The sequence below is a fragment of the Polyergus mexicanus genome, unplaced genomic scaffold (assembly GCF_030449975.1).
Source record: "Polyergus mexicanus isolate NDT 795.1 unplaced genomic scaffold, iyPolMexi1.0 SCAF_22, whole genome shotgun sequence".
Taxonomy (NCBI): domain Eukaryota; kingdom Metazoa; phylum Arthropoda; class Insecta; order Hymenoptera; family Formicidae; genus Polyergus; species Polyergus mexicanus.
Window position 1 is genome coordinate 4532489 of NW_027223342.1, and position 18313 is coordinate 4550801.

At 38.6% G+C, this 18313-nt stretch overlaps 1 protein-coding gene across 1 annotated transcript; it reads left to right on the top strand.

Annotated features, from left to right (window-relative positions):
* Nucleotides 1-413: 413 nt before the first annotated feature.
* LOC138942293 (nose resistant to fluoxetine protein 6-like) lies at nucleotides 414-16824 on the top strand. Its single transcript, XM_070312432.1, has 13 exons — nucleotides 414-705; nucleotides 9387-9634; nucleotides 12650-12843; nucleotides 14032-14135; nucleotides 14443-14667; nucleotides 14754-14967; nucleotides 15120-15285; nucleotides 15376-15455; nucleotides 15537-15632; nucleotides 15691-15820; nucleotides 16019-16193; nucleotides 16465-16607; nucleotides 16678-16824. Exons 1-13 carry the CDS (start codon nucleotides 468-470, stop codon nucleotides 16822-16824), a joined length of 2160 nt encoding a protein of 719 aa, XP_070168533.1. The 5' UTR covers nucleotides 414-467.
* The last annotated feature ends 1489 nt before the right edge of the window (nucleotides 16825-18313 follow it).

Here is an 18313-nt window from a genome sequence, read left to right on the forward strand (position 1 = left end):
AAAAAACCGATTACTAATAAGCGACGGGTAGTCTCTATCATTAATCAACATTACACTGGCAGTCAATATTAAGTTAAAGCCACGCAGTCGGCAGAATTAAATACGACAGAACGAGGAGTGAGTCTCGCAATCGAAACTCGACTCCAGACATACGCACGCCAAGATATCCGCTATCGCGATACGCGACGTGAGCTAACGTGCAGGAATCTTGTAATTAAGTCAATTTGTGAATAAAATAGATATATATATATTTTTATTCCAACTACAAGAGTGTCATTGTCAACTACATTAAAGTCAGTGAGTCTCCGGAGGCATAACAATACAAATACAATATAATCCATTTATGATAAATCTTTTTATTTCAAGGGTTACTAGTTGCATTTAATATTATTATTAAAACCAACAAAAAATAAATAAAATTCTGAAGTTTATTGCAGTTTATAATTGATATTGAAATATTCTGCATTATGTTATTTTATCGATTTGTATTTATTTTATGTATCTGTGTAAATTTTGACGCCTTAATTAGTGTTTTTGCGCAAGTTAACAAATCTGACGAAAATGAATATAAAAAAGTTATTAGTCATACATTGCCTGTTTATATCGTTGCTTCGAGAGCCGATCTTGTTAACTCAACTATATGCGGAAAGGAGTTACGAGACTTCCAAAACGCCGTGGATCAACGAATATTGTGGAGCTTGAAAAGTAAGTAAAATTTTATTTATTTAATCATGCTTGTGGCGGCCTACGGCAACCACAAAAATAGCGAGAACACAATATTCGCGAAATATTATCGTTTCTCGCAAGTGCTCGTCCGTCCGCGCGTAGTGCGAGAGACGCCGCTAGTCGGCGCAAGGCGCTCGAGCCAACACGAAGGTGGAAAGCAGTCCGGCGGGCATATAGCGCGTCCGCGCGTAGTTGCGGGCAGCACCGCTAGGCGGCGCAAGACGCCCGGGCCAACCTGCAAGTAGAAATCCGCCCAGCCGGAATATAGGGCAGACCCCCTGCAGAGAAAGCACGAAGAAAGTTATAGGCGCCAGACGCCTCACTTTCTAGCGCAAGTCGCTAACGAACTTCATAACGTTGGACAAACGCCACGGCGCCAGTCGCCGCAACGCCGCCAAGACGCCACGGACTAAGAGCGCCAGCACGCTGCCTACAGTGGCAGAAATCGCCCTTCGGCGAAAAACTCGCCCTACGCCGCTCCACTTAACAGCGGCTAAAAGGAGACGAATAGGCGCACGGTCGCCTACATCACACGGCGCTCGCTCGCCTCCAGGCTTAGGCGCACAGTCGCCTCCCTCTCACGGCGCTCGCTCGCCTCCAGTCTTAGGCGCACGGTCGCCTATATCACACGGCGCTCGCTCGTCTCCAGGCTTAGGCGCACAGTCGCCTCCCTTTCACGGCGCTCGCTCGCCTCCAGTCTTAGGCGCACGGTCGCCTATATCACACGGCGCTCGCTCGTCTCCAGGCTTAGGCGCACAGTCGCCTCCCTCTCACGGCGCTCGCTCGCCTCCAGTCTTAGGCGCACGGTCGCCTATATCACACGGCGCTCGCTCGCCTCCAGGCTTAGACGCACAGTCGCCTCCATCACACGACGCTCGCTGGGACGAGCCACCAGCTCCAGGAGCGCCGCTACCAGGGAGAAAGAAGACCGAGGCCCGGTTACTGACACTATTCGGCGCCAGCCCGCCAAAATCCACCACCGTGCAGGGCACCAGGAGGGACCGACCAATCACGCCCGACATTGGTCGCCCACGGAGTACCACGCCTCCGGTTCCGTGGTATCCTCCACCGCTCGTCTCGCCTCTACGACGAACACCTCAGAAACGGGACAGTACCACGCAAACGAACCCCGGCAAAACCGGAATCGACGTAGCAACGCAAACCAAGCGACGAGGAGGAAGAGCACGTAAAGCGCTAATTAACAACAACAACCAAACGCTCAATCGCAACCATAATAAAGAAAATCGTTGGCACGAATGTAAGAGAACAGAATAAAAGTATATTTTTAATGGTAAAAACATTCATTTCTCTACCTTCATATAAGATAAGTTGGGTATTATCCTTAAGCGATAGATCTCCTATTCCGTACATACCCACAAATTGGTGACCCCGACGTGATCTAAAAAAAGGTAGTAGCCATGAATGGAAACGGAGGGAACGGAGGAAACGGAGAGAATATTATCAACAAACTCGCCATAAAAATACCTCCGTTCTGGAACGACGAACCTGAGCTATGGTTTGCCCAGCTTGAAGGGCAGTTTGTACTCAGCGGCATCACGCAAGATACCACGAAGTACTCCTACGTACTTTCGCAATTAGATTCCAGACAAATCAAAGAGGTCAAAGACATAATCACACAACCGCCTGACGCGAATAAATATGAAGCCATTAAACGAGCTCTTATACAACGATTATCCGTTTCCCAAGAGCAGCGCACGCGACAACTCCTGGAACTGGAAGAAATAGGAGACCGTAAACCGTCGCAGTTTTTACGACACCTCCGAACGCTAGCCGCAAATAATGTCCCCGACTCTCTCTTACGCACAGTATGGTTGGGGAGACTTCCTCCACAAATGCAGATGATACTAGCGACGCGTGCAGAAGATCACCTTAACGATGTGGCTGAACAGGCCGATCGGATTCATGAGATGGCCAGCAGGGGTGTAGTCGCGACTACCACCGCACCCAGGGAAACGCTAGAAGCTCAGATCCTGGCGTTAGAGAAAAAAATTTCCACTCTCTCCACGCATTTCTCCAGGAGCAGATCGAGAGAAAGACGACCGGCCAGGAAAAAGAGCCAAAGCCGAAGCGAAAGCCAAAGTAAAAACTACAACAAAGGATACTGTTTTTACCACAACAGATTTGGCGGCAAAGCTAAAAAATGCACACAACCATGCACATTTAATCCGGAAAACGGCCAGGGCAGTCACTGATGGCGGCCAGTGAACACGCCCAAAGACCTCGTCGCCTTTATGTAACGTGTCATACAACCAAGAAGCGATTCCTGGTAGACACTGGATCAGACGTTAGTGTATATCCCCGCACGATGGCAGCAGGATACATAACGCCTTCTAACTACGAATTATTTGCAGCAAACGGCTCCACCATTAGTACATATGGATGGATCACGATGCAACCAGAGCTGAGGTTACGTCGACCATTCCCATGGCGTTGCGTCATCGCCAATGTTACGACGCCCATCATCGGAGCTGATTTCTTGGCATATTACCATCTACTACCAGACCTACAGAAAGGGGTGCTCCTAGATGGAAAAACGAACCTTCACACCATCGGCACATCGGAATTTGGGATCGCAGAGTCAATAAAGGCACTAACATTTGAAAAGAAATACCACCGGATTTTGGCAGAATTTCCCGATATTACAAGGGCTACTGCTAAGATACGCACGGTCAAACATAACACCCTGCACTTCATTAAAACGACAGAAGGCCCCCCAGAAGCCTGTCGGCCGCGCAGATTGGCCCCAGATAGACTCAAGGCAGCAAAAGCGGAATTCAATCTCTTATTACAGGAAGGGGTCATTCAAACGTCAAAGAGCCCGTGGGCAGCCCCCTTGCATATGGTTCCTAAAAAGGGGGATTCCTGGAGGCCTTGTGGAGATTATAGAAGGCTTAATGCAAGGACGGTGCCGGATCGATATCCGATTCCGCATATAGAAGATTTTTCGCAAACTCTGCACAACAAAAAAATTTTTTCAACAGTGGATTTGGTCCGGGCATACAATCAAATACCCGTACATCCCGATGATGTGCCCAAGACAGCTATTACTACTCCTTTCGGCCTGTTTGAATTTCGGTTTATGCCATTCGGCCTACGTAATGCAGCACAAACGTTCCAGCGCTTCATCAATGAGATCACGAGCGACTTCGAATTCTGCTACGCATATATCGATGACATACTGATAGCATCAACCAATGAGAAGGAGCATGAAGAACATTTACGCAAGCTCTTCAAACGCCTAGAAGAGAATGGCATCTTGTTAAGCCCAGGTAAATGCGTCTTCGGAGCCGACAAGGTACTCTTTTTAGGGTATGAGGTATCAAAAGAGGGTACCAGACCTCCACCCGAGAGAATAGAGGCAATTAAAAATTTTCCAAAACCTGAGAATATGCAACAATTACGACAGTATCTGGGAACATTAAATTTCTATCGTAGATTCATTCCTAATGCTGCGAAAGAGCAAGTATTGCTAAATGGCCTACTCAGCGGTCCAAAGGTGCCAAAGAAGGCACCAATAACATGGAATGCTGAATTAGATGAGGCTTTCATAAGAAGTAAGGATAGTCTAGCCCAAGCAACACTGCTAGCACATCCGGAACCAGAGGCGGAGATAACTCTCACTACCGATGCATCCGACAGAGCCATTGGGGCTGTGATACAGCAGCGTGACGGAAAAGATTGGCGACCGTTAGCTTTTTTCAGCAAGAAATTAAATCCGGCGCAACAAAAATACAGCCCATATGATAGAGAGCTACTGGCAATTTACATGGCAATAAAACATTATCGCCACATGCTCGAAGGAAGAATCTTCACGATATTCACTGACCACAAGCCCATAACGTACGCTTTCCAGCAAGAGCTGTTACACAGTTCTCCCAGACAAGCGAGACACTTACAATACATCGGGCAATTTACTACCGACATACGCCATATCCCAGGGAAAGACAACACGGTCGCTGATGCCTTGTCAAGAATCGAAGAAATTCGAACAGCAATAAATTTGGAGAATTTAGCAAGGGCACAAGAGGAGGATACCGAGATGCAAGAAATGCTAGAAGGGAACTCTTCACTCAAGCTCCAGAAAATACAAATACCAGGGACAGAGGCCATGTTGTATTGTGATGTCTCAACACCAGTCGCACGCCCTTTTGTTGCCAAGCAATACAGGAAGCAAGTTTTCGAATCTTTACATAGCCTCTCACATCCAGGGACTAAAACAACAGCAAAATTGGTCGCAGAACGCTATGTCTGGCCAAGAGTCAAGGCGGATTGTCACCAATGGGCAAGAGCCTGCATCAATTGCCAGAAAGCAAAGATTCACAAACACAATCGTGCGCCGATTGGCAAATTCATAGGCCCAACAAAGCGGTTTGAACACGTACACATAGACCTGGTAGGACCACTACCACTATCAAAAGGCTACAGGTACTGCCTCACGATAATTGATCGTTTCACCAGATGGCCTGAAGCCATACCAATGACAGAGATCACAGCGGAAGCAACAGCTCAAAATCTATTCACTCATTGGATAGCAAGATTCGGCACACCGGTACGTATAACCACAGATCAAGGAAGACAGTTTGTGGCCGATTTATTTCAACAGCTGACCAAATTGACAGGAACGACACACATCCGCACAACAGCTTACCACCCGGCAGCTAATGGCATGGTCGAACGCTTACATCGCCAGATGAAAACTGCAATTAAATGCCACGCAACGGAAGCATGGACCGAAGTGCTACCGATAGTCATGATGGGGATCAGAGCAGCCTATAAAGAAGATCTCAAAGCGACACCCGCCGAATTGGTGTACGGAGAAACACTGAGACTTCCTGGCGAATTTCTGCAAGAAACTCAGGTAGCAACTGGCGATGCAAGCGACTTTGTACTGAGGTTAAAGAAAGCAATGAAAGAATTACGACCACAACCGGTTAAAAGTCATGGAACGCCTGCCACTTTTCAGTACAAAGATTTGAAAAACTCAACACATGTATTTCTGAGGCAAGATGCACCAACACGAGCATTACAACCAACGTACGAAGGTCCGTACGAAGTCCTCAATAGAACAGAAAAGGTCTACAAGTTACGAGTGAACGGAAAAACCGTCCACGTAACTACAGACCGGCTGAAACCCGCTTACGTACTGGCAGACTCGGAACCAACACCAACACCAAAGCAGCCTGAAAAGCAGGAAGACAAATCACCCATCGAAACAAAAACAAGAAGTGGCAGAGTGTCACGAAAAACTGTCCGTTTCCAGTCACCGGACTAAAAGACAACGAAGGGGGTAATGTGGCGGCCTACGGCAACCACAAAAATAGCGAGAACACAATATTCGCGAAATATTATCGTTTCTCGCAAGTGCTCGTCCGTCCGCGCGTAGTGCGAGAGACGCCGCTAGTCGGCGCAAGGCGCTCGAGCCAACACGAAGGTGGAGAGCAGTCCGGCGGGCATATAGCGCGTCCGCGCGTAGTTGCGGGCAGCACCGCTAGGCGGCGCAAGACGCCCGGGCCAACCTGCAAGTAGAAAGCCGCCCAGCCGGAATATAGGGCAGACCCCCTGCAGAGAAAGCACGAAGAAAGTTATAGGCGCCAGACGCCTCACTTTCTAGCGCAAGTCGCTAACGAACTTCATAACGTTGGACAAACGCCACGGCGCCAGTCGCCGCAACGCCGCCAAGACGCCACGGACTAAGAGCGCCAGCACGCTGCCTACAGTGGCAGAAATCGCCCTTCGGCGAAAAACTCGCCCTACGCCGCTCCACTTAACAGCGGCTAAAAGGAGACGAATAGGCGCACGGTCGCCTACATCACACGGCGCTCGCTCGCCTCCAGGCTTAGGCGCACAGTCGCCTCCCTCTCACGGCGCTTGCTCGCCTCCAGTCTTAGGCGCACGGTCGCCTATATCACACGGCGCTCGCTCGTCTCCAGGCTTAGGCGCACAGTCGCCTCCCTCTCACGGCGCTCGCTCGCCTCCAGTCTTAGGCGCACGGTCGCCTATATCACACGGCGCTCGCTCGCCTCCAGGCTTAGGCGCACAGTCGCCTCCATCACACGACGCTCGCTGGGACGAGCCACCAGCTCCAGGAGCGCCGCTACCAGGGAGAAAGAAGACCGAGGCCCGGTTACTGACACTATTCGGCGCCAGCCCGCCAAAATCCACCACCGTGCAGGGCACCAGGAGGGACCGACCAATCACGCCCGACATTGGTCGCCCACGGAGTACCACGCCTCCGGTTCCGTGGTATCCTCCACCGCTCGTCTCGCCTCTACGACGAACACCTCAGAAACGGGACAGTACCACGCAAACGAACCCCGGCAAAACCGGAATCGACGTAGCAACGCAAACCAAGCGACGAGGAGGAAGAGCACGTAAAGCGCTAATTAACAACAACAACCAAACGCTCAATCGCTACCATAATAAAGAAAATCGTTGGCACGAATGTAAGAGAACAGAATAAAAGTATATTTTTAATGGTAAAAACATTCATTTCTCTACCTTCATATAAGATAAGTTGGGTATTATCCTTAAGCGATAGATCTCCTATCCCGTACATACCCACAATGCTTATATCAAAAAAACTCGAAAATTAAAAAAATTAATTGATAAAAAATTTATACGAAAGAGATAAAAAGCAATCAAGAATCAGCACAGTAATTTGTACGCTTGTATGTTTTATTACAATCAAATTACATTGATATTTTGACTACGTGATAGACAAATTCACAAAAAGCGTATGTTTCGGTCCCTTTTTTTGGACTATCTTCATCACAATTACAAAGTAAATGGAATATATTATATCAAAAATGTGATAATAATAATATGAAGAATAAGAGTGAGTTACTCATGTTATACAGAAGAACAGAAGGCAAATGTTACAATGACAAATTTTGTCTCGAAAATCCATGTGTTATTATTATTTATTTTTGTATAGTGTGTGTCGTATGTCTCTCGGATGTTCTTGATCTCGGCTCTCTGTTTTGCATTTAATTTGGTGAATCATCCCGCTACTCTTTATTTATTTTAAAAAATTTTTAATTTTTTATACCTCGGAAAGATTTTCTTTTTTATTATTGATCTTTAATTATTTCCCTCCAGCTTTATAATGTCCTATCCTGTGAACATTATGTCATCTCTTAACGGCTAGAACCGATAGGAAACTACGAGATCAAAGGTCAGGACATACGAGTTTTTATCTGTTTATTTGCTGAAGATGGGATGGAAAAAGGACCGAAACGTTTATTAAAGAAGATTTCTATGTGAATTTTTTTATGCTGACTTACTGCATCTGGCTCTTATTAGCCTATTTTTTATCCTTGTATTCATATAATTTTACGAAATATTTGGAATTTTTACATGAGGCATATGCTTTATTCAAAGAGATGTTCAAACTTTCTATCGTTATACCATAAACCGATTTCATGAACTGGATAGAAAGATGATCCCATACTATTTAAATAGTATGGGATCTCTTATTTTAATGGAATATGATCATTTTTCAGTTTAGTCATTGATATGATCATTATAATTTAATATTTAAAATTCAATTTTCTATTTTATTTTTAACGTTTTATTTTACTGTTTTTTGTTTGTCAATGAAATAAATTTATATATAATTTTTTTTCCTTCTCTAATGCTACTAACCCTCAGCCGTAAAATAAAAAACTGATAATGTTACCTTATTAGTTTAATCATACATTGAGATATTTTCTTATATATTTTATTATTATATTATTATACAGAATGTCTCATAATTCGAGATTCATACATTAAGGGCGTGTTAATGAAGTCGTTTAGGGTTAAAATTGTTTAATAAACATATGTCCGTAAATGCTTCCTAACAGAACTATAACCATTGAAAGTTGATGTGATTTTGTGATTTGTGATTTTTCAAATATGAATTTGAATAGAATTTGTAATGCATTTGTAAATAAACAGTTAAAATAAGTTAAATTAAAAATCTTTTTTCTTTCCTTTTTCAAATATTTACATCAACTTTGAATGATAGTAATTTTATTAAGAAGCATTTACGAACATATGTTTATTAAACAATTTCAACTCTAAATGACTTTAATAACACGCCCATGGGACACCCAGTATATTAAGATGTACAGTAATGTTATTTTTCGCAAAAATATATAACTTATTGAGAAAAATTATTTAAAATTCTCTATTTAAAACATGATTCTATGATTATTAAATAATAACAATATAACACAAATTGTATAAGTATTCAATAATCTAATTCCTGATATTCTAATTCTCTCTCTCAGTTGATCAATGTTATATTGGTTTTAAGCGATATTTAAAACTATATTGGCTTTTGATAATAGTTAATGTCATTTGGTTTTTGGCTTTTGGCTTTAAGCTTTAGACTATAATTTAATCTTTGATTAGTTTAAAGTCTAATAAAGCCAAAAGACATATGACATTAATTATTACCAAACGCCAAAAAAGTTTTAGATCTCGCCTAAAAGCCAAAAAAACATTGGTGCGATCGGGTCTAATTAATAAAATATTTAAAGATTACTTTTTAAATTCAACAATGAATGAAAACATTGATGATGTACTAATAATAAATAAAAATTATTGTTCAATATTTATGTTTAAATAATAATTGTTTATTTTATATTTTTGAGTGCTGGATTCTAGCGGGGGATTTAAACCAGGCTTTCTTTATGGAAATAATTACTGGCTAGGGAGTCGTAGTCAATGTCTCGATACAATGAATACAGCTCCTCTAGAAATCGCAGAACGACATATATTAAATAATACGATATATCGTGATCCACAAAAGGAATTTCCGCCTTTCGAAGTAAATTACTTTGTTTCTCATTTCACACACAACAGGACTCTTCAATACCATATGAATGTCGATACCAATGAAGTAAGTTCATTTTTATAAAATAAGCTTCTCTCTCTTTTTTTCTCTACCCATACATAAAGTTAGCTAGAAAGAATATCAAATTATAAATTAAATTAAAGCCAGTGAACTAATATAGATTTTTCAATTTTTTATCAAATTATATATATAATTGTCTGTCACAGACTCTGAGGAACGATAGGTTTCGTATCGCGTACCTCAAAGTTTGTCGCAGTGGTCCTGAATCACTCAGTATATATTATTAGCAATAATATATATATATATATATATATATATATATATATATTGTAGGAAACGAGATACTATTTATTATAATGAGGTAGAAAAAAGAAAACTATTTATTATAATAAGGTAGAAAAAGGAAAACTTGTAACGGTTCACCTTTCCCGTACGCCGCGGATCAAGGCTCGCCGGTGCCAGGATTCGGGAGAAGGGGGAAACTCCAACTTACTTTACCTTCGGGTAATCGGTTTAAACGAATCGGTTTATTCATGCGGTTATTACAAACGATATTTAATACTTAAAGCTAAGCGCGAAGCAACATGCGGGAACGGTGCGTGTATACAATTGTGCGCGGGGAGCCCGGGAAGCGAGCGTGGCTCAAACGGCCGTGTTCCGTAATCGCGGGGTTCGCATGCAATTAACCTGCGATTATTATTATTCTTATTGGTACAGTACAGATCTTAAACACTACGGGGTGTAGCGGGGCCCTCAATGTGATTCCAACTGCCCGACTGCCTTATCCTTAAAAGGACGGGGCGTCGGCGTTCTCGGGGTTCTATCCTTAAAAGGACTGAAGCCCCCGTCGTAGTTTGAGGGCCGGGGTGAAGATAGAAGCGGCGCGACACTGGCGGGAATCCTAAGTCTATTTAATTCTCTAGTTCAAAGTCGCGGTATGTACAATGCGGTCTTATAATACTAACAGGTCGCGGTGTACTTACAAGCGATACGAGAAGCTACTAGAATGCGGAGACCAAAGCGGCCTTACGATATAAACGGGTCACGGTATATATGCAAACGGTATAACGCGGTGCGGACTTATCGACTAGTAGGGTGCGCCGTCCCAGCAACCGGGAAGCCCGGCCTAACTACGGGAAGCCCGTAGCCTGGTGTAACGCGGTTTCAGGATGCGCCGTCCCAGCAACCGGGAAGCCCGGCCTAACTACGGGAAGCCCGTAGCCTGGTGTAACGCGGGATATCAGGATGCGCCGTCCCGGCAACCGGGGAGCCCGGCCTAACTACGGGAAGCCCGTAGCCCGGTGTAACGCGAGGTATCAGGGTGCGCCGTCCCAGCAACCGGGAAGCCCGGCCTAACTACGGGAAGCCCGTAGCCTGGTGTAACGCGGGATATCAGGATGCGCCGTCCCGGCAACCGGGGAGCCCGGCCTAACTACGGGAAGCCCGTAGCCCGGTGTAACGCGAGGTATCAGGGTGCGCCGTCCCAGCAACCGGGAAGCCCGGCCTAACTACGGGAAGCCCGTAGCCTGGTGTAACGCGAGAGGTGGTTCAGGATCCGGAGAGTTGTACGTGACAGGAATCGGGATCGGGAACTGGTAACGCTACGTTTGCCGGAGCGCCTTATATACCGGCGGTCGGCCTCCCACTCACGCGAGTCGGCGCGTGGTGGGAGCGCGTGGTGGGGCGGCCCCGCGGTGGGGCCGCGACACGGGTGTGGAAGTTTAGGGGCGCCATAGGCGCCGGGCCTCAAAATTGCGGGCGGCTGGTCGGCCCGCGAGGCTGGTAACGGTATCGTTACAAACTACTTATTACAATCGTGTAGGTCCAACGCGCACGACCTTTTTCGGAGACGGTACTTTTCGAACTCTGCATATCGGCTCCGAGAGTCGATCCCGTTCGCCCGAGCCATACGTGGCCCAATCGCATCCCGACACGCTCAGCTGTTATTATTATGAGACGCATGATCGGCGGTCACGCATCGAACAAACAAGTGTCTTCGAGACCTCCTCGAAGACACGATACACAAACAAACAAGATATGAAATCCTTCGCTTCCTACACTATATATATATACAATACAGGGTTGGGAAGTAACGCGTTACTTGTAACGTCGTTACCGTTACAGTTACTTTTTTTCGTTAACGATCGTTACTTTTTTCTGTTTGTAACGATAACGGTAACGTCGTTACATTTTTACAGTAACGGTAACGAATTAGCCGTTACTTTTATCGTTATTTTTTGGTTTTTATTATCTTATATCTATTCAATAGATGTATTTTTTGAAAAATATTTTGTAGCCTTCTATCATAGGCTGCATTCTGATAGTCACTGCCAGTACTGAAAATCTATAGTAACGTAAATTATACATTTTACAATACTGACAATGAATATTGGGATACACTCTTAATAATATCAATATTTCTCTTATCAATATTTAAAAATAATGTTCGATAAAAATTTTCAACAAAATTGAAATTTGTAAATTACAATTTAAATTCCTGTAAAGATAAGTATATTAAAAAGTAAAGATATTAATATAAAAAATTAGAATCATTAAATAAGTTTAATATAAAAAGCGCTTGCTATATAGTGACTAATTTAGAGTTTTTAATTGTAACATAGATTATTACATTTAATATTGATTACTAAATAATTTTATAATCTAATAGCTTATTTTAGCATTACAAAAAACAAAAACATAACGGAAAAGTAACGAATCGTTACTTTTTAAGTAACGGTAACGCGTTACTTTTTAAAATCAGTAACGAGTAACGGTAACGAGTTACTTTTTACAAAAAATAACGGTAACGGTAACGCGTTACTTTTATAGAGTAACGTTCCCAACCCTGATACAATATATATACAATATTATATAACAAACTAATCCTAGATATTATGTTTATTCTTAAATCTTAAAATAAACTCTGATTTGTTTCTTTTAAACATTCTAACATACATAATTATATAAGGTATATTTATAAAATGTTCTATATTATATAATATATGTATATATACACATAAAAGTATTTTAATATGTTTATTACAAAATATTTTGTTTTAGGATTTAATTACGCTCGGCCTCTGTTTACCAGCATCATGTTCTATAAATGATCTAACTTTAATTCTGGAAAAAATATTTCGCGATAGAATTTTTTTTATCAGTGACCTTTATTCCGTGGATTTCAAATTGATCGAGATTAAAAATCTAAAAGACGATCAACAATGGTTATCTTATGATGCAATATTTTTCATCTGGTATATCAAAAAGCAAAGAAAATATATAATTAATAATATACAGGTGTTTCAAAAGTAGAGATCCATCGCTCGAGAGATTATTGAGGACTCACAAACAAGAAAAAAAACTTAGTATAAACATAGGTCCGGAAATGCGTTGTTTTCAAATTATCGCCATTTTTGTAGAAATTTCAAATTGCTTCGCTTTGGAATTTTATCGTCAAAACTGAAAGAAGAGATGGTTTTTATGAATGAAACACTCTGTTATAAAATAATAATTATTTTACCAACAAATAACAATACATTACTCAAAAGAAATAAGGAACACTTCTCATACGCTAAAAAATAGGCTATTTTTAAATCGCTGAAACTCCGCGAAGAAATCATCAGACCAAAAATTAAAAAACATTTTGAGGCTTGAAGTTTTAACTTTTTTAACTTTTTAGCGCGTTTTTTGGTAGTTTTAAAAGAGAGAACTAATCAGCATCGCGGAAAAGAGGCAACAATGTCAATAACATGACTTTTTTAGAGAGGAATTTTCTTGTTTTTTTTTCTTTTTTTTGGACCGAGTTAGACGATTTTGAAACTAAACTAGTATCTCTTAAACATCCTTTTTAAGGCACAGAATTGAAAAAATATAAAAAATATAAAAAATTCGATAGTCCGTTAAAGTTGAAATTTCAGGCTTTTTTAATTTTAATCTGATATCGCCGAGTATCGATATTAATTCTAAAAAATACAGGTTTCAAAATCGGTCAAATAAATTATTAAAAAATAGCATTTTGTAGGTAAAATGTTATAGTTTATGAAACTTGAAATAAATTTTTCGAGAAAAATTTTTTTATCGAGCTGCAAAGTATTAATATATAAGTTATTAATAAGTATTAATATATAATAAGTAATTTTAAGAACAAAACAATGTATTCGTTTTTAAAGCACAGAACAAAAAAAAATATAAAAATCTGAGAAAACTGTTGAAAGCGCGTTAAAGTTAAAATTTTAAATCTCAAAATGCTTTTTTAATTTTTTTCTTACTATGATTTTTCGCGGATTTAAACGGTTCGAAAATATCCTAATTTTTAGTGTATAAAATACTGTTTTTTATTCTTTGTTTTTTGAATAGTGAATAATAACACGCAAATTTTTGTATAGCTTTCAAAATTTTAAAATAATAGAGAGATATATTTTGTATTTATTTTATAATTCTAGTGTTTTAGCGCTTACTTTTTTTATAATGATAATTGGAACAATGTACGATATATTCGTGCATCAAAAATATTTACTTGCAAAAGAGAAAACTAATACTACAGCTAGTAAGTATCGTATTTAAATTATTCGTAATTTTGATTATGTATTATACTCGTATTTGAAAAATCACGTTTATGCATTGTACATTAAAATGATATTTGACTATTTAAAATTAGTGTATTTTCAAGTCGAATAATTTAATAAGGAAATATTTTAATAAAGATCAGCAAAAATTTATATATAGATTTATATATTAATAGTCATCTTGTATATGCATATATTTTTTTAAATAATGCTTCTTTTCTCATTTAGTTAAAGCATATGTTGATTTTTATATAAATATATTACTGAAAATTCTATCTTGCGATATAGATGTGGAGAACATGTCCGAGGAAATGGAAATAACATCTTTATCTTCACATCGAGAAAATAGAATTGGAAAAATACTAATATGTTTTTCTGTATACACAAATACAAAAATAATATTCAGCACAAAATTGGATGCTAACGCAATACCTACTATTCACGGTTTAAAATTTCTCACTATGAATTGGATAATTCTTTTTCGTACAATATTCTTCATGTTGAATTATATCGGTAAGTAATTCGAAAAAGACTTATAGAATTAATACATATATACATCTTGTTTTCTATATATAACAGAGATTATTTTGTATATATAGACAATAAAACATTCTTATGGAGAATCTTTCCGGATTTCTTCATTCAAGTATTACGTAACATAATCATACCGACAGATACCTTCTTATTTACAAGCGGACTTTTAGTAGCCTATTTATACTTGAAGGATAAGATGGGTAAAGATAAAACCACATCGACTAATTACAAAGCAAAATTAAATGAATTCTTTATTCATATAATAAAAAGATTTATTCGGTACGTTTTTCTCGCTTATTATCTTTATTTATACAGGCAATAAATAAGAACAATGCATATAAAAATAATTTAGAAATAAAATTTAACCTAATAATATTATCTCTTTTTATGTATTGTATATATATTTATATCTCAAAACAATTTATATTAAGGTTGACACCTGCGTACATGATGATGATAGGAATACTACAATTAAATTCGGCTTGGTACGACAAGAATTCACAATTTTATCCAAATTATAGATTGCACGAAATTTGTACAAAATATTTGTGGAGAAATTTTGTATACATAAATAATCTGTTCGATCTCGATTCGATGGTATATAAATATATTTTAAATAGTTATAATTAATTTAATATTGCTTAAAAAATATTAAAATTTTATTTTAAATTTTCTATTTTCTTATAGTGCATGATTTGGAGTTGGTATTTAGCCAATGACATGCAATATTTTATAATTGCTACTGTGCTACTGATTTTGTCAACTGTGTAAGTTAATGTATCGAGGATATTATAATCAGCACAATATATTAGTTATATATTTAAATAAATATAAATTGCTAATTTTAGGTACTTTTACATGACTGTTGTCGTATTGGGTGCACTTTTAATAGGCTCTATTGTACTTACCGGTTATATTTCATATATTTACGAATATATTCCGACGTAAGTAATAAAAACATTTTGCTAATTATAAGATTACTTAAATATTGTCTTATTGCAGATTTGACGAACAATATAGACTTTCTAGTGTTTTGTACTATCCCCCATGGATCAGAATAGGACCATATATTATTGGCATAATTACAGGTTACATTGTAAGAAGACTAAATAAAAAATTGGTCTTGAGAAAAGTAAAGTATAATTTGATTATCATATGACTTTTTAATGTGAAAAATAAGCAATTATTAAATAATTATAAAAATAGTTACAAAATACATGAATAGATGATTTTATTTAATTATTTATATATTACTTTATATATATTAATATATTTATATTTTAATTAAATATTTGTGAATTTTTACAATTTGTGTACAATTTACTTTCAGAAAATTGTAATTTTATGTTGGTGTCTTGGTAGCGCGTGTATTATTTTCGTATTATTAGGCTTTTATGAACGAAACGTATCTATTCTGTATGCTGCTGTTTATGTTGCGTTAAGTAGAACACTCTGGGCCATAGGTATAGCATGGATTGTAATAGCGTGTTTTACTAAGCATGGTGGTTAGTATATTTCATAAAATATAATAAATCTTATCACACACGTATACACATTTGCACATAAATCTACGCAAATATGTTGTAATATTATAATTAATATAATAATAATATTGTGTAATATTATTTCTTGCATCTCTCATTTAATTTATTTTTAATTTATAGTTTTTCTTTTAATGGCATAACGCATAAAAATAATTCTATAATTTTAAAAAATCTTATTTTTATCATACATATATATATATATATATATACAAATTATTTTATTATGTTACAGGTATTGTTAATCGGTTATTATCGTTGAAAGTCTTTATCCCTTTCAGCAAACTTACTTATTGTGCTTATCTCGTAAATCCCTTCGTTATACAATCGATTCATTTCTCTAGTGAAACATCCGTTCATTTGGAATTACTGCCTCTGGTAAGTGAAGATTATCTCTAAAATTTCGATACTAACAGAAGACTTTTTAACATTTATTATCAATTTTTAGATTTCTATGTTTATAGGATACTTGATAATTAGTTACGTTTGTGCTTACGTATTATCTTTAATGGCAGAAATACCATATATCTTATTAATGCGAATGTTCCTTCAATCTCGCAAGGACAGAAGATATCCATGTCGCAAAAGATTGTAATTTTGCATATTAAATTATTATTAAAACATGTAATATTTAATATGTTATATTAAATATATAATATAATGTAATATTGAAATACATTAATGTAAATATAACATCTTTCATTTAATAAAAAATTTTTTGTTTCATCAAGGGACATTGTCGTTTTGCGCTATGTCAAGCGTAATACACAGACAGATTATATATCTATACGCGACTCACTAGTTGAGTATACTTTATACTTAGTTGAGTGTACTTTAAATTATTGGATCTCATTATCAGTAACGTTTGAATCGATCAAATTCCTAATAGATAGACTCTTAATCGATAATTTTTTTTCTATTATTTATGTAATGCGTACGCCATTTATCATACACATTTAATTTTTGTTATTAACACAATGCAACAATATTACTTTGAAGCAACATACGCCGAAGATCATGAATTTTGCTACATAATAATTTATGCTGATTGCAAGAATGTTGCAAAACACAAAAAAGGCATAAAATTAAATTCGCTTAGGATACATACGGAAACGGACTCTGGATATTCTGTACATATCGTAACACATCTGAAAGATGTGTCCATTTCAGGTCGTATGGATGTTCAAAAGCAATGCGCCGTAGGTCTCAGATAGATCCAATATATATCCATTTGTACATCCAATGTACATACATGAAACATACATTTTCGTATATCCATATAGTCGCAATTTTAGTATATCCTATGTATATCCAAAGAACATATATTGTACATCACATGCATGTACTATGTATTTCCAATATATATCTATATGTACATTCAATGTACATACATTTTCGTACATCATACGTATATACCATTTGAGGTCCCGGGAAGATTCAATATATATATCCATATATCATCCATTGTACATACATTTTCGTATTTCGTTAGTACATGCATGTGATGTACAATATATGTATAAATGGATATACGAAAATGTATGTTCCGTGTATTGGATGTACAAATGAATATATACTGGATCTATCTGAGACCTACGGCGCATTGCTTTTGAACATCCATACAACCTGCAATAGACACATCTTTCAGATGTGTTACGATATGTACAGAATATCCAGAGTCCGTTTCCGTATGTATCCTATATACATTTAGGAAATCTTCTGTGCTGACTGGGTGAATTATATATATAGGACTTCCGTTTCCGGTACGTAGAGTGTGACACGTGTGTATGTGGAAGGTGCTGTTTGACGGTGGTTGAGAGGAGAATTAGAGGGGCGACGAGAGAGAAGGGTTGATTGAGAGCGAGTGGAGGTGAAAGGGCGAGTGAGGGAGTGAAGGGAGAACTGGGAGTGAGAAGGGAAGGGAATAAAAGGGCATTTACGAGCTGGCGGTTAGGGGCGAGTGGGCACGGAGTATAGAATAGGTAGAGCGGTAGACGCGACGGAGCGCTAGGGAAACAGCGCGTGATAGGGAAAAGTGGGGGTAGCGCTAGTGAGCGGCAGAGCACGAAGCAAAGAGAGTAGAT

Excerpts from the sequence above, each read along its gene's own strand:
- LOC138942293 (XM_070312432.1), top strand. The coding sequence starts at position 468 with ATGTTATTTTATCGATTTGTATTTATTTTATGTATCTGTGTAAATTTT. Across the intron at positions 15,286-15,375 it reads TGTTCGATCTCGATTCGATG|TGCATGATTTGGAGTTGGTA; the intron begins GTATATAAATAT and ends ATTTTCTTATAG. Across the intron at positions 16,194-16,464 it reads GTGTTTTACTAAGCATGGTG|GTATTGTTAATCGGTTATTA; the intron begins GTTAGTATATTT and ends ATTATGTTACAG.